Genomic DNA, 16,388 nt, shown 5'->3' on the forward strand with positions numbered 1-16,388 from the left:
CTCTCATGTTCTGCTTGCTACATCTCCAACGAGAATCTCCAGTCCTATTCCCAAAGATTTGAAAAAGATATGTTACCGTGATGAGACTAACACGATAAGAAAACGTATGCATGCTTTGGATAAAAAGTGTCTTCTAAATTGCATATATTATTATTATAGTAGCGAAAGGTTAAATAAAGATTAGAGAATATAATTTCACAGCACTGAGATTCACCCTGCTTTGATTAATACAGTATACCACCCTATACGTCCTCTTTAGGTCATCACACAGTTATTGTAAGTAATCCAAGCTCCTAATCACATGGAGTACACGACCAAAAGTAACCATGCTGGCAAACAAGTATCATTCAGCGCAGCATAACAAGATCAAAAGTAATTGTTGTAGTAGACTTAGATTTATAGAGATTTTGGGGGATACTGAGCGTAGACCTCTACTGGCGTTCCAAGTGCAGAGGAAACACGTACCGCGGGAATTTCACAAGATACTTGATACACTGTATCCAGCACTGTGTCTGTGGAAGTTATGGGTGGACCGCGCATGCGCTCTGGGGGCGCTCGCCTTTGAGGCCAGTGCCGCAGGAAAAGCGCAGGGGAGACGCCGCCGTGATCGAGGGAGAGGAAAAAATACAAACAGTTATGATGAACAATTCTGGACAAGGACAACCTTTTCCGTTTACTTATAACTTATAATTGAACTATTCCAGCGAATAGAAGTCGGACAAATGCGCGACCCGTTTCGTAGATAGACATAGCCACTGTATGCTTGGCAACCTGAAGATAATGTCAGGGAATCAATGGATGAAAATCCCCAAAACTACTGCAGTTGCCTGGCTGGAATTCTCGTCTCGTACTGAGAGTATCGGACACTTGGAAATAAAAACGGTTAACTTATAAGGACCACGGGAAGGAGCCACAACATATCTGAGTGTGAGGAATTATAACGGTGTCCAGTCGGTATTTGGCTAGATAACGCATTTAAAGTTTGAACGGAAAGAACAGTTTTGCTGCATCGAATTCCTTTGGACGGGATGTCATCTGCCACCGGTAGAATTCCACGAGCTAACCGACCATCTCCCTCTCTGTAAAGGAGGCCGAGCGAGCCAGGCGTGAAGATGAGTGATGCGGCAGATACCAAGGGGTTGAGGCGAACCTTTATCGTCCCCTCGATCAAGGCTTTTGATCACTATGATTTCACAAGGGCCAAAATATACTGTAGTTTGACATGGCTTGTGGCCAAAGCCTTCGGCTCAGGTGGGTGGCGCCTTTTTTTGTTTTCTGAATATTGGGGTGGAAATGTGTCAAATGTGATGCAACATTTGGACAAATTGTGTCAGTGCGCACATCTTCAGAGGGTTTATCATAATTGACCTCGGTATTCCCGATGGGCCAAGAGAGCATCTGTGTTAAGAATGTGTTATTTGGCCTCAATAGCCTTGTTGAAACATCATCTTCACCACGAGCGAATATTAAACATGCTAATTAGTCATTGTATTAGTCACACCAGGGCTCTCTAATTGACGGTCTGTGTCCGAGGAGAAGTGCAGGTGATGGACAGACTAACTGTTGCACGTTTGTCCAATATCTCCGATTTTTCTGTTATGAACACGGCAGAGGACGCTGTTGCTGTTGTTGATAATGTACGTATTCTCCCATCGGCATTGACGTCTGTGGCATTTGATTGATCAGTAACTGCAGCTGGCTCCTGATGTTCACAGTAATGGCCACATGGCCCTATACAGGTTGTTGGAACATCTAAACAGTATTATAATCTGGGTGGTTTGATCCCTGAATGCTGATTGTCTGAAAGCCGTGGTATATCAGACTGTATACCATGGGTATGACAAACAAATACTTTCTACTATTCTAATTACGTTGTATATAGTGTATAATAGCAATAAGGCACCTCGGGGGTTTGTGGTATATGGCCAATGGCTAAGGGCTGTTTCCAGGCACTCCGTGATGCGTCGCGCGTAAGAACATCCCTTAGCCGTTGTACATATATTGGCCATATACAGGTAGCCTAGTGGTTAGAGCGTTGGACTAGTAACCGCAAGGTTGCAAGATCGAATCCCCGAGCTGACAAGGTAAAAATCTGTCGTTCTGCTCCTGAACAAGGCAGCTGTTCCCAGGCTGTCATTGAAAATAAGAATTTGTTCTTAACTGACTTGCCTAGTAAAATAAATATACCTCAGGCCTTATTGCTTAATTAGATTATTCCATGTGATTTGACAATAACACAGTTAGTGGGTGGTTGTAATTAGAATGTAACCTATTGTGAACAGAAAACATTCAGAGTACCGTTTCTGGATGACAGGCAACACGTAGCCTATATTAAAAGCTGCTACCATTGTAGTTGGGGGAAAGGCTTGGCCTTGGCCAGTAGGCAGCAGCAGCCCTATGAAGTCAGTAATTCCAGCCGGTTGACTGACTCCAACTCTCTAAGGAAGTTTTTTTAATTGGGCTACACTCGGTCTGTGTATGGTAATAATGGACAGAGAGAGAGCAAGAGAGGGAGAGAGAGAGGTTATGCTGTAGCTAGCCTTGGGAGCCAAGGATTCTCACGTTCAATGGCCACACGACACTATGCTAAGCCTACAGCACATAGACTAGGTAGCTCCTCCTATAGTTTCCAGCATGTCATTTGTAAGCTTTTCTCAAGTGTATAAAATGGTGGAAAGCCCTGTCAACTGCTCCACTCGCCTCACTACTCTGTCATAGAGGCTATTAGCATACCAGGACTTGGTTGTTTTTTTCCTGTCCCTCCTGGTGACACACATTACTGCTCCTTTCCAGCACCATGAGAACTGTGGCCCAATTCATCAACCACGTCTTAGTTTACACACACAGCCACGTTTGGTCTAGTTACTATGGTTCTGACAGTAGTTTGGCCCACGTAATGCAGAAAATTCAAAACAATCTCTCCCATTCAAAATGCATGCTGATCACGGATGTAGATCAACTGAAATATAGCCTAGACACAGGACAGGACTATAAGCGTGACCATAAGAGCATGTACGGACACATACACACTCACTAAATGGTTTCCTCTAATATGACACATTTTGACCAAAGGCATCTGTGTTTTCTGCTTTCCTGTCTGGCACTGGATCACTGACTAGGTCCCAATGCTCTCTCTATCTCTTTCTCGTCTCACTCTCTCTTTGCAACAAGATCTCACGGTCTAACTTTAGTGTTCAACGTTTGTCTCAGTTACATCACAATGCAGGGGCCTCCAGGCTGGAGACTGGGCCCAATGGAAGGACCAACAGAAGATGCTTCAGCTTTACATACTGGCTCTGGGCACTATGGCTCATTAGTCTAGTAACGTGTGAATTCATTAGCCACAATCAATGGGAGTGACAACATTTCTGGTATACTTTGGTCTGACTTAATTTATGTTCGTACTGCATTGGAAAATAAGTAGTCCAACATGAATTGGCATAGTGAGCAACTGAACAAAAATGTTACCTCTGAAAGCCACTGCTAAAATATATCTAGTTATTTCTCAGCGAAGTAACCCAGTGTTTTGAATCAGACATTACCAACTGCCGATATAGGCTACACAGGTTTCTAAGAAAGTAATAACTGCATAGTAACAGACAAGTAATGTTGCTGACTGGTGTACATTCTTTAATGTTCCCTCCCTGTGCTGTGCTCCAATTGGACGACTTCCTGTGGTCGGCACGGTAACGGTCGATATTCCAGGTCTCGTGTTTGGACTTCCTGCGACAGCTACTTCCTGTCTATTTCCTGTTTGATGGCAGACACAAAGGAGATCGGTTTTCCTTGACGCGGCAGCTTTTGATGAACTTGTGGAAAACTAAAGCCCACTTACTCTGTGGAGGTTGTATCTGCACTCCACACTGTTAAAAAGAAGGGTGCTTTGTTGATCTTATAGAACATTTTGAGGGCCATATGAACCAAGCCATAGAACCCCTGTTTGGTTCTTTATAGCACCATTTCTTCTAGCAGCACTTATATGGCAAGACTCTGTTAACATTGTACAGCATAAGGTACCGTCCAGATAAAGATGTGTAGTAGACTGTTACTACAGTATTTGGCATTGGTGCTGTTTTAGGAGGCTATGTGAAGTCATAGGAGCTTTTTCTCTCAGGGTTATGAGGGGGTTGTATAGTGGGGAGTGGGGACTTTATAGTGGGGACAGACAGTTATTGTGACTAGCTGCTGAAGTGACTGGCTGTTAAGTGGTTGTTGGAATGGTAAACCCCCGCCATTGTCAGAAATAGCCCACTTTCGTCTTTCTGGATAAGAAATTAGCTTCTGAACCCTCCTTGGAAGAAATGTAATCTACTGATAGGGGATGAAGAGTCCTCACTTATGTCGGAAATTATACACTATAACCTTAACCCCATTTTTTTTTTTAACCTCCTGTAAAAATAGATTGTAGACGTACACGTCTCTGCCTTTCATACAAGTAGGCTACAGTGTCCGCTGCACATCCCTGTTCCTTTTCGCCAGTCCACCATCCAGGCCGAGTAGCCCACGGTCTTCGGAAGTGTCTGGCTGCCTAGCTCTCTGACCTCTCCATTCACTAGGCTACATGTTAACCCATCTTTTCTGTCTTTACAAAGTAGCCTACAAACTTTGTTTACTTTTCCATTCAAAAAAAGAATCATAGGCATCAAAGCCTGTGTAGGCTTTAATAGCTTCCCGAGTGTAGGCTAATAGCACTCTCGCTTTACCACAATATTATCACGATACTTAGGTGTCCCGATATGATATGCATTGCTATTCTATATGTATCACGATTTATCACCATCGATACTTGGAGTCATAGAATCGATGTAATATCGTAAAAAATAAAATGCCAGAATACATTTTCAATCGGGCAAAAACAAATGAAGCCTATTGGACGGATTTTTTGCGCGTAATGTCAGAATACACTCACTGTTCAAAGTGGGATTGTTATGCAAAAGGAGAGTTAACCTACGCTGCCTCAAACCAAGGCATGCTGCCTGCTAATTATCTATAGGCTATGTTTCAACTTGTCCATTTCAAAGGATATTTATAACAAGTTTTATTTTCTAACAACAGTTTGAATTGAGGTGTGTTCTGCCTCCTCATTAATTCACAAAGAAGAAGCCCATTTCACTGTTGCGGACAATTTCTGTTTGAGGCTTTGCTGAGCTGAACAAACTTCTCTCTTCGAGGAGAGCCTAAGCACTTCCCCAGAGTTTCCCCAGATCAAGTATGCAGGCATTTGCGCATCTCCAGTCAGAAAATAACTTTTTGCCCCCTGGTACATTTTCCGGCTGGCACCCGCATTGCCTTCAATGTTGTTTTCCTTACTAATAATAACTTTGGACGTGTGCGTTCCTATCAAAGTAAGTGCCTTATTACGTTATCATTATAGTTTCTGTATATCGTGTTATCGTTTCTACTGTAGCACACAGTATGTATGTACAGTGCATTCGGAAAGTATTCAGACCCCTTGACTTTTTCCACATTTTGTTACGTTATGGCCTTATTCTAAAATCTTTTTTTTTTTATCCTCATCAATCTACACACAATACCCCAGAATGACAAAGCAAAAAAAGGTTTTTAGTTTTTTTAAACAAATTTATAAAAAATAAATAAATAATAACACATTAACATAAGTATTCAGACCCTTTACTTAGTACTTTGTTGAAACACATTTGGCAGCGATTACAGCCTCGTGTCTTCTTGGGTATGACGCTACAAGCTTGGCAGACCTGCATTTGGGGAGTTTCTTCCATTCTTCTCTGCAGATCCTCTCAAGCTCTGTCAGGTGGAGGGGGAGCGTCGCTGCACAGCTATTTTCAGGTCTCTCCAGAGATGTTAGATCGGGTTCAAGTCCGGGCTCTGCTTGAGCCACTCAAGGACATTCAGAGACTTGTCCCGATGCCACTCCTGCGTTGTCTTGGCTGTGTGCTTAGGGTCGTTGTCCTGTTAGAAGGTGAACCTTTGCCCCAGTCTGAGGTCCTGAGTGCTCTGGAGCAGGTTTTCATCAAAGATCTCTCTGTACTTTTCTCCGTTTATCTTTCCCTCAATCCTGACTAGTCTCCCAGTCCCTGCCGCTGAAAAACATCTCTACAGCATGATGCTGCCACCACCATGCTTCGCTTGTCAAACATAAACAAACATGGCTGCCATCATAAAGAATTTAGCTGTTGTTAGCTTAGCTGAAACGCGTCTCTTTTCTAAACAATAAAAGGTGAAATTGAGAAATAAAGTTGTAAAGACCTTTTATTTCCCATCAGTACAAAATATTGTTTAGGTGCTTTTCAGACAACAATGCTGTTTAGACGCGTTTGTTACATCAAATGTTCTGTTACTACTGGTTCAATCACATATTTGCGATGGTACGCTGCAGGGACCACTCAGAAATGATCACAAATATGTAATCATACACGTTTAAGATGCCTGCCCTGTCTCCTGTTTCCCCCTGTTTGTGCCTATGATTCACAGCCATGGCGAGGGGAAATGACCTCACGCACACACAAACACACACCACAAACGCCCTCATTACCCCATACGCAACCTTTCAACTAGGGATGGTGGGAAATTGATACAGTTACAGACAATATTATATAGATTAGTCAAAAAATATATAATATTTTTGAAAACTTTTTCTTGCTAGGTAGCGTTAGCTGGCGCTAGTTGGCTGTACCTGTGTCACAATGCTGGTATTTTTCATCCTGTAGCTCGTTCTTCATCTTCTTTTTAAAGTGGAACTGACAGAGTTTTAACTACTTTGCAGATATGAAAGAAACAAATCATCATAATATCAGTAAAACATATCAAATTCCCAGTTTATGCGACAAAACCAACTTTATAAGAGGTTTAAAAAATATATATGTTCTATTTGACTCAACATTCCATGGCGTACACAAAGGCATTGTTTCCAGAGTAGATGGATGCGGTTCAATGCATGATTAATATAATTTACCAATATATTTCTTGGTAGTCCAAACATATTGCTATCAGGTTGTAAATCACAGCTGGCCTGGTACATTGTTTGTTGCCTCCATTCGGGATGCACTGTTTCAGTTTCAATGGCTCAATATTTTGGACAAAATGGACAAATATAACTAAGACTGGGAATGTCAATACAATCAAACTAGCAATGATCACAAGTCAGTCATAACGTGGCTAATAGGCTAGCGCATCTATTTATGTAGCAAGCTAAAAACATGGACCCTAACGTTAGCTAGATAGCTAGCTAGCTGCTAGGAGGATGTCATGTCATGCCTTTGGAGGAGTGGGTGAGTGACTGACTTTTTCCCCTCATATTGTTTTTCCGCGGCTATACACAGCTAGAGATGCAGGTGTCATTTGGTTAGCTAGCAAGAACCTGAACGACTGTTATCCAGTTAGCATATGGCTAACTGGATAACACAAATTCACTCTCGCTATCTACTCCAATTTCAGAGTACTCTCATCTGAGTGTGCCAGAGCGCAAAATAACTGATGAATTTACTAACGTTACACCCACTGAATATGACTGACCGGTGTCAGTAATCGTAGGCAAAGAAAGTAATAGTTAGTCACGAACGATCTAGATAACATGTAAACAGCCTGACCAGCTCTGCTATGGAGAGTAAAATGGTCAGAGTGGGGTGTTCTCTCATTTGTGTCTAGAAGTAGCTAGCTAGCAAGCTTGCCAATTAGCTTTGGGTGCTTGGTTGGGACAAGCATGCATTGTTGGCAGGCAAGCTGCAGAAGGACTAGGAGGCTACAATTCCCCATCGTTTATCGGTGCAATTTTGACGGCCAAAAAAAAAAGCTTGAGAGGGTTTATCTAATGTTCCTTCGTTAGAGTTTAGCTCATCTTTCTCAGGCTAGCATTATATTTAGATATTTTTGTTGTTGATGTGAATAATTGAGGTTGTTTGATCAATAAGACTGTGTAAAGTTCCCAAATGTAAGAGGACTCCCAAGCGGTATTGACATATTTGCAGAAATCCATTCAGGTCTATTTTGTGGCTTTTGAAGAGTGTGTTCTAATGATCTAAAGTCACGCTGTTGCAATTGCCTGTAAACACAGAGTCCAGTTCAAAGTGAATGATGGCAGGCCCTACTGCCTGTAAAACACACAGTCCAGTTCAAAGTGAATGATGGCAGGTCCAACTGCCTGTAAAACACACAGTCCAGTTCAAAGTGAATGATGGCAGGCCCAACTGCCTGTAAAACACACAGTCCAGTTCAAAGTGAATGATGGCAGGCCCTACTGCCTGTAAACACACAGTCCAGTTCAAAGTGAATGACGGCAGGTCCAACTGCCTGTAAACACACAGTCCAGTTCAAAGTGAATGACGGCAGGCCCAACTGCCTGTAAACACACAGTCCAGTTCAAAGTGAATGATGGCAGGTCCAACTGCCTGTAAAACACACAGTCCAGTTCAAAGTGAATGATGGCAGGCCCAACTGCCTGTAAACACACAGTCCAGTTCAAAGTGAATGATGTCAGGCCCTACTGCCTGTAGACACACAGTCCATTTCAAAGTGAATGACGGCAGGTCCAACTGCCTGTAAACACACAGTCCAGTTCAAAGTGAATGACGGCAGGTCCAACTGCCTGTAAACACACAGTCCAGTTCAAAGTGAATGACGGCAGGTCCAACTGCCTGTAAAACACACAGTCCAGTTCAAAGTGAATGACGGCAGGCCCAACTGCCTGTAAACACACAGTCCAGTTCAAAGTGAATGACGGCAGGCCTGTGTGGCAAACAAAGGCCTACTGCAGCTCTGACTGGCTTTGGCGCACCGGTCTGCGTCGACTCTGGTCCTGGACGAGACAGATGGTTCAGGTTTTATTTAATGCAGTTAATTGTCCAAACACACAGCTGCTTTCCCACTCTGTATTGCTATAGAATTTTCACAATGCCCTAGTACAGTATACGTAATTCCCAAGCATTCTAAGAATTGATGAAAATGTGAAAATGAGCATGTCTAAATACTTGCTTGACAGAAAATGTTTTTAAAAAGTCATATTCTTCCTGGGGGTGTATATGAACAGATTTGAATCATATTTAATTTAGATAAAATGCTGTCTGTTTCGCTTTAAATAGTGAGCATGTTTTCAGCACTTATTTCCATGACTGATCAAAACAAATTGTCTCTGCAGAAAATTTGTCTCTCTGCAGCAGGGCAATATGTTTGGAACATCAAATCGCAATAGTATCGAATCGTAATACATATAGAATCGTGAGAATCGCAATAGATATTGTATCGGCACCCAAGTATGGTGATAAAATCCCAGCCCAACTTTCAACCTCATCCGCCCCTTTCTCTGCCTCAAAAACACTCTCGGGACCCCTTGACACATCATGTGATGGCACATACCAGAGAAGAGCAGAAAGTGGTGTACTCTTTGCCCCTGAGTGCAGACAAGTCTATTGTGTGTGTGAGTGTGTGTGTGTGTGTGTCTGGCTATTTTGAAGATAAAGATAAAGTAAATCAGATTTAGCATTTGAGTGAACAGACAAAGAATAGCCTCTCTCTGTCTCACTCACACACACACACACACACACACACCGTTCCTGTACCATACCGGTGTATACGGTGTTACCGTCAGTGCACACAAAGGACGCTATTTCTTTACAAATGTAACAAATAAATCAAATACAAAAAACTCAATCTTGATCCAGGAGGGGATTGATTGTCTCTGCCGTAAGCAAGAAGCTAGCCACTTAGCTAGTAAGTTTGCCAACGAGATGCGTAGCTAGAGCCCTCTGCTGGAGATAAATGATATACCACCCAAGCCTGACGCATATACACACACACACTCTTAACCACGCCGTCAATGGAGAAGGTCTAAGATCCGTGTGTGAGAGAAGCATGTGTGCAATGGGAGAGTGGGGCTCGCACAGGCACGCCTGTTGCCGTCACAGTGGACTCATTCTGCGGGGGCCAGTACAGTCATGTCAAGTTATTGTTTCACCCAACTAACCTGTTTCCCCTCTCTCCACGGGCAGCCCAAAACGAGCTGACTGTAATGTTACTTATGTAGCCCACCTATCCTCAAGTCCTCCACAGATGACCTGCCAGAGAAACTCTGTTTATCATATGTCCACACTAACCTGTACCTAGAACTGGGCGATATGGACAAAAATCCATATTGCGATAAATTGCCTGAATTGATACGGTAGCAATAAATAGAACGAGAAGTTTATCAGGTTAAGGTGCACCACAGTTTACAAAAAAGTCTCCTTTAAACTACTACTACTAGTCTGATGGTTGTAGCAATCAATTGTCCCATTAACAATCACCAGCATTAGCAAACATTTCAAACTTCACATTTCTCTAGTATAGGCTACTTATCATAATGCCTGTGATAAGTGATCGGTATGGTAAGTGTTGATCATTTGGGGGTTATCGTCCCAGCTCTACCCGTACCCGCTCTCTCCACAGACACGTCCCCAGATGACAGTTATCATATCCCCAAACTAATCCGGCGCCCTTCTTTCAGAGAAACAATGTTCATCGTATCACCACACTAACCCCTCTTCTCTCCCTTCACAGATGCGGTCCCGGAGGAGCTGGCGGACCCCTTCTACAGGGACCAGTACAGCCAGGAGCACCTGAAGCCCCCTGTGGCATGCCTGCTGCTGTCCGCAGAGCTCTACTGCCGGGCGGGGAGCCTCATCCTCCGCAGCGATGCCGTCAAACCTCTGCTGGGACACAACGCCATCATCCAGGCCCTGGCACAGAAGGGACTGTACGTCACTGACCAGGACCGACTGGTCACAGAGAGGGACCTGACCGGCACACCCATACACATGGTGAGGATGAAGAGCTGTCTGGACACACACACACACACACACACACACACACACATACACATACAGATTGTAAAGAGTGTAATATTAGGGTCTGGTTGGGTTTTGTTGGGTCTCAACCCATTTTTATCTCTCTACGTTCTCTTCCTTCTCCTTCTCTCTTTCACACACACACACACACACACACACACACACACACACACACACACACACACACACACACACACACTCTCACTTCACTCACTCACTCATCCTCTGTCTCTTTGTGTGTGCTCTAAGGTAGGGCTCTGTGAGTACAGTATTCTCAGCGGTGTCTCTTGGAAAGGACAAAAGCAAGTCTAATGACAGGTTTCCAAGATAAACCACTTACAGACAGACAGACAGACGGTACTCTTATGATATGAGGGGAATGCCGTGAGCTTCCCGTGAGGGAATGCGTCAACAGTTACGAAATAGTTATTCTAAACCAATACTGTGTGGCTGAGGATCATGAGTTCAGAGACTGAACATAGCTGCTGACGAAATGGGAACCTACGTTGCAGTTCTCTCTCTCTGTCTCTGCCACTCTCTTTCTGGGAGAATCGCAATTGCCCTATCTGCTGTGGCACACAGACTCTTTCATTCCCTAATCTCGCTCCCCTTCCCTCCATATCTCATCAGTTATTTCTGTCTTTCTCCATCTCTCTTCTTTTCTTTCTGTCTCTTCAACAGCACTTTCTCGCTTCCTCCCTTGGTCTTTCCTTCTTTCTCTCTCTCTTCCTCGGTCTCTCTCTCTCGCCGCCGTCTTTCTCTCCCCCCTCTCTATTATGTCTCCTTCTCTCTGGCCGTGTCTAGACTTGACAGTTAATGCAGTTTTTGTATTATGATCATGAAGTTCTGGTCATGGAATTTCGAATACATCATGTGTCTACACCCATTTTTTGTGACCCCACCCAAAATCTAATGACACAAATTTTAATAACAATTTTTACATCAACAAATAACCTTAAATTAATTTAATTTTCATCTCTTATCGAAATGAAAATAAACCAATAAATACATTTACTCAATCAAATTGTTTTTTTCAAGTTATCTTTCTCCAAACGTTTGTATATTGATCCGATACAATAATCGGTACTCTTTTTTAAATTATTAATAGTTTAACAACTTGATGGCAGTAGCTAACTACTGTAGATAACTAGGGTTGGGCGATGTCAATCGTTGTCCTATCATGATTAAGTACCCATAAAACATTGTGATATATGAATTTGAGAGAGAAAAATATATATATTTTTGACTAGACATTTTGCGCTGCTTTGATGAAAATCTTAGCTCGGTCTACATTGTTCTCTTGCATTCTGTACATTGTTTAACCACTTGCGACCAGTCATTCAGAGCATGTTTTGAGCCCCACCTTTCTAGCAACAAATAAAAAAAGATGAGAGGAGATGCCTGTTTTGCATGTTATTTTGTTATTAATACGTGTCACATATCAGTTTGCAAACAATGTAAAAAATGTTTACAAAATTTGAGTTAATTAAGTCGTATACAAACTTGGTCTCTTTTTTGCTTTCTTGAGTTAGGCAGCTCCAAAATGCAGGTGTTTCAGCCTAGCTCAATGCTTGCTGTGGTGGTGGGGCAGCCAGTGGAAAATACAGAGCTTAGGGGTTGGTAATGTTCTCTAGTTGTGCCGTGATTGGCTCAGTGTTCTGTCACTCATGGGGACATTACGTCAACGCTAAATCTATGGGTAGAGCTAGAATATTCAAGCCCCTTGGGTGCTGCCATAGACTTACATTAGAAGTGCTCATCCAAGAAGGCTCAAGGTCATTGGCCACAGATAAAATTACATTAAATCACGTTATATCTACAGCAGCTTTGATTGAACTGATCATGTCAACGTCATACTTTCAAAATCTTAGCTAGCATGCTAGCAGTCATCATCCTGAATCAAGTCGACAATCTACTGGCAAATCCTTTTTAATCCTTGTCATATGAAGAGAAATAATGAAGAGAAATTATAGATAAAACGTATCGGTGCTCATCGGCCATTGGATATAAATATTAAACAAAAAGTTGGAAATCGCAAATTCAACAAGGAGTGGTTTTGAAGGAATCAGTGGCTAAATGCAAGCATTGCAAAGCAATCACTAGACTGCTATTCATTGGAGTGGGTGTGTGGTCCCAATTCTGGGTTAAAGCGTCTCTTTTCCAAGCTTAACAGATTAACATTCAACATTGGCCATGGTGTCAATCCATCATGACTTATGCCGCGCTCAAAACAACTGGAAACTCAGAACTGGGAAATCTGATTTCAATGGGTTCAAGACAACTGGGAACTTGGGAAAAAACGAGCTCCGACTGGGAAAATACGTTTTGAACGGTCATCCAACTCGGAATTGGGAACTTGGGCCTCTTTCTAGAGCTCCGACCTGAAGAACCCTGACGTCATCATGATTCGACCTTGTATTTTTCCAAGTTGCCAGTTGTCTTGAAAGCACCATAAATCCAGAGAATGCCAGACTTTGATGACAAAGTTTGATGACAAAATTTGCCCAAGAAGGACTGCCGCGCCACCTTCCTGTTCAAGTGAGTACAGCACAACAAGGTGAGCCCAAAAATGTCTTGTATGCTGTTGCATAAATTATGTAATATGCCAGGGATATATGTAAGCTGTAGCTAAGAAAGTAATACTGTATGTTGTGTAGTAAGCTGTTCACCCCCTAATAAGCTCACCCTAATAATTTGGTCCCGTTTCCCCTCCTAATTTTACCTACTGTTCTGACTTGGTGGTGCACATGTAGTCTATAGCCTGTTTTAGAGAAATGTCATCATCAAATATTTTTCATTGTCTGCTTATATGCCCCCTTTATTTATCCTACAGTTCTGACTTGGTGTACAGGGAGAATACTGTAAAAATAGCCCATGTTCTGAATTCTGTTGCTGTACATTTTAAAAGGGCTGAACAAATAGTTATATCGACTACGTCCGTCCTAGCTCGCTTAATCGAAATTATGGATTGCCTCTTATCTGCTCATCGTCCCCTTATGCCATAGTTTGTATATCGCAGTTGTCAGGAGAAACCACATTTGTTTAAGCAAGTCAGACATATCAGCTATGTGGCAGTGGTAAGGTGTTGGGACTGCTGTTGGGACTCTGCTGCTTTATGTAGGCCCTAACAGTGTGTGGGCACAATTTGTCACCGTTATAGTGCAATTCATGTATTGTTTAGTGTTGTGTTGTGTCGTGGGTTTTCTGGCATGCATCTAAAAAAAATGTTTTTGTTTGCCCCATCAAGATTTACATGCAAAATGTCCACTGTTTATAACATGTTTATTGAAATAGGTTATTCAGGCTATAGCGAATATATAGGCCACTTGTCATGGCCTTGCTGTGGGCTACCCGGTCAGCTCTTTACTGTGTGGTGCCAGTCAACGATGGCTGTCAATCATCTTCGATATCCTATACTATCGTTATATTGCCCAACCCTATAGCTAACTAGCCAGCTAACCTACTGTATGTAGCTAGCCAGCAAGCTAGCAAGCAACGCTAAAGGGATTGCAAATGGATAATCATAACTCTATTTCTCTAACTATTAGCTAGATGGATGGCTAGCTTTTATGAGGCCAGCAAACAGTCCCCACACTCTAGTTGGTATTTCCTCCAACGTTTTAATAAAAAGGTGCCTCTTGACCCCAAAACACACGTTTTCCCGGAGACTTGTCGGCAGAGTACTGATGACTTCGCCCACTGTATGACCTTTTGGTAGCCTAATTGCATCAAGACTAGAGGTCGGCCGATTAATCGGAATGGCCGATTAATTATGGCCGATTTCAAGTTTTGATAACAATCGGAAATCTGCATTTTGGACACCGATCATGGCCGATTACATTGCACTCCACGAGGAGACTGCGTGGCAGGCTGACTACCTGTTATGCGAGTGCAGCAAGGAGCCAAGGTAGGTGCTAGCTAGCATTAAACGTATCTTATAAAAAACAATCAATCTTAACATAATCACTAGTTAACTACACATGGTTGATGATATTACTAGGTTTATCTAGCTTGTCCTGCGTTGCATATAATCGATGCGGTGCCTGTTAATTTATCATTGAATCATAGCCTACTTCGCCAAACGGTTATTTAACAAGCGCATTCGCGAAAAAAGCACTGTCGTTGCACCAATGTGTACCTAACCATAAACATCATCGCCTTTCTTAAAATCAATACACAAGTATATATTTTTAAACCTGCATATTTAGTTAACATTGCCTGCTAACATGAATTTATTTTAACTAGGGAAATTGTGTCACTTCTCTTGCGTTCATTGCACGCAGAGTCAGGGTGTATGCAGCAGTTTGGGCCGCCTGGCTCGTTGCAAACTAATTTGCCTGAATTTTACGTAATTATGACATAACATTGAAGGTTGTGCAATGTAACAGGAATTTTTAGACTTATGGATGCCACCCGTTAGATGAAATACGGAACGGTTCCGTATTTCACTGAAAGAATAAACGTTTTGTTTTCGAATTGATAGTTTCCGGATTTGACCATATTAATGACCTAAGGCTCGTATTTCTGTGTGTTATTATGTTATAATTAAGTCTATGATTTGATATTTGATAGAGCAGTCTGACTGAGTGGTGGTAGGCAGCAGCAGGCTCGTAAGCATTCATTCAAACAGCACTTTCGTGCGTTTGCCAGCAGCTCATCGCTGTGGTTCAAGCATTGAGCTGTTTATGATTTCAAGCCTATTAACTCCCGAGATTAGGCTGGTGTAACCGGTGTGAAATGGCTATCTAGTTAGCGGGGTGCGCGCTAATAGCGTTTCAATCGGTGACGTCACTCACTCTGAGACCTTGAAGTAGTTGTTCCCCTTGCTCTGCAAGGGCCCCGGCTTTTGTGGAGCGATGGGTAACAATGCTTCGAGGGTGGCTGTTGTCGATGTGTTCCTAGTTCGAGCCCAGGTAGGGGCGAGGAGAGGGACGGAAGCTATACTGTTACACTGGCAATACTAAAGTGCCTATAAGAACATCCAATACTCAAAGGTATATGAAATACAAATGGTATAGAGAGAAATAGTCCTATAATTCCTATAATAACTACAACCTAAAACTTCTTACCTGGGAATATTGAAGACTCATGTTAAAAGGAACCACCAGCTTTCATATGTTCTCATGTTCTGAGCAAGGAACTTAAACTGTTAGCTTTCTTACATGGCACATATTTCACTTTTACTTTCTTCTCCAACACTTTGTTTTAGCATTATTTAAACCAAATTGAACATGTTTCCATATTTATTTGAGGCTAAATTGATTTTATTGATGTATTATATTAAGTTGAAATAAAAGTGTTCATTCAGTATTGTTGTAATTGTCATTATTACAAATTAATTAATTTGTTTTAAAAAATCGTCCGATTAATCGGTATCAGCTTTTTTTGGTCCTCCAATAATCAGTATCGGTATCGCCGTAGAAAAATCATAATCGGTCGACCTCTAATCAAGACTGAGGAGAAATCCGCACACAATGCTCACCACAGAAGGTGGTCAGCCGGATGTGAACACAATCAGACCACAAGCAACTTTTGTCCGTCTTTTCAATGCGATCTTCATATTCTGATAGCAGAAGTCGCATGTACGTGTCAAGT

General features: G+C 42.3%; 1 protein-coding gene across 1 annotated transcript in view; it reads left to right on the forward strand.

The window, feature by feature from the left end:
- Window positions 1–912: 912 nt before the first annotated feature.
- camsap2b (calmodulin regulated spectrin-associated protein family, member 2b) overlaps window positions 913–16,388 on the forward strand; it is a 64,452-nt gene continuing 48,976 nt past the window's right edge. The window contains exons 1-2 of the mRNA XM_038964246.1: window positions 913–1,251; window positions 10,507–10,766. Coding sequence (XP_038820174.1) covers window positions 1,113–1,251; window positions 10,507–10,766 — 399 coding nt within the window. The 5' untranslated portion in view covers window positions 913–1,112. The remainder of the gene's footprint in view (window positions 1,252–10,506; window positions 10,767–16,388) is intronic.

Source organism: Salvelinus namaycush, chromosome 25 (genome assembly GCF_016432855.1).
Source record: "Salvelinus namaycush isolate Seneca chromosome 25, SaNama_1.0, whole genome shotgun sequence".
NCBI lineage: Eukaryota > Metazoa > Chordata > Actinopteri > Salmoniformes > Salmonidae > Salvelinus > Salvelinus namaycush.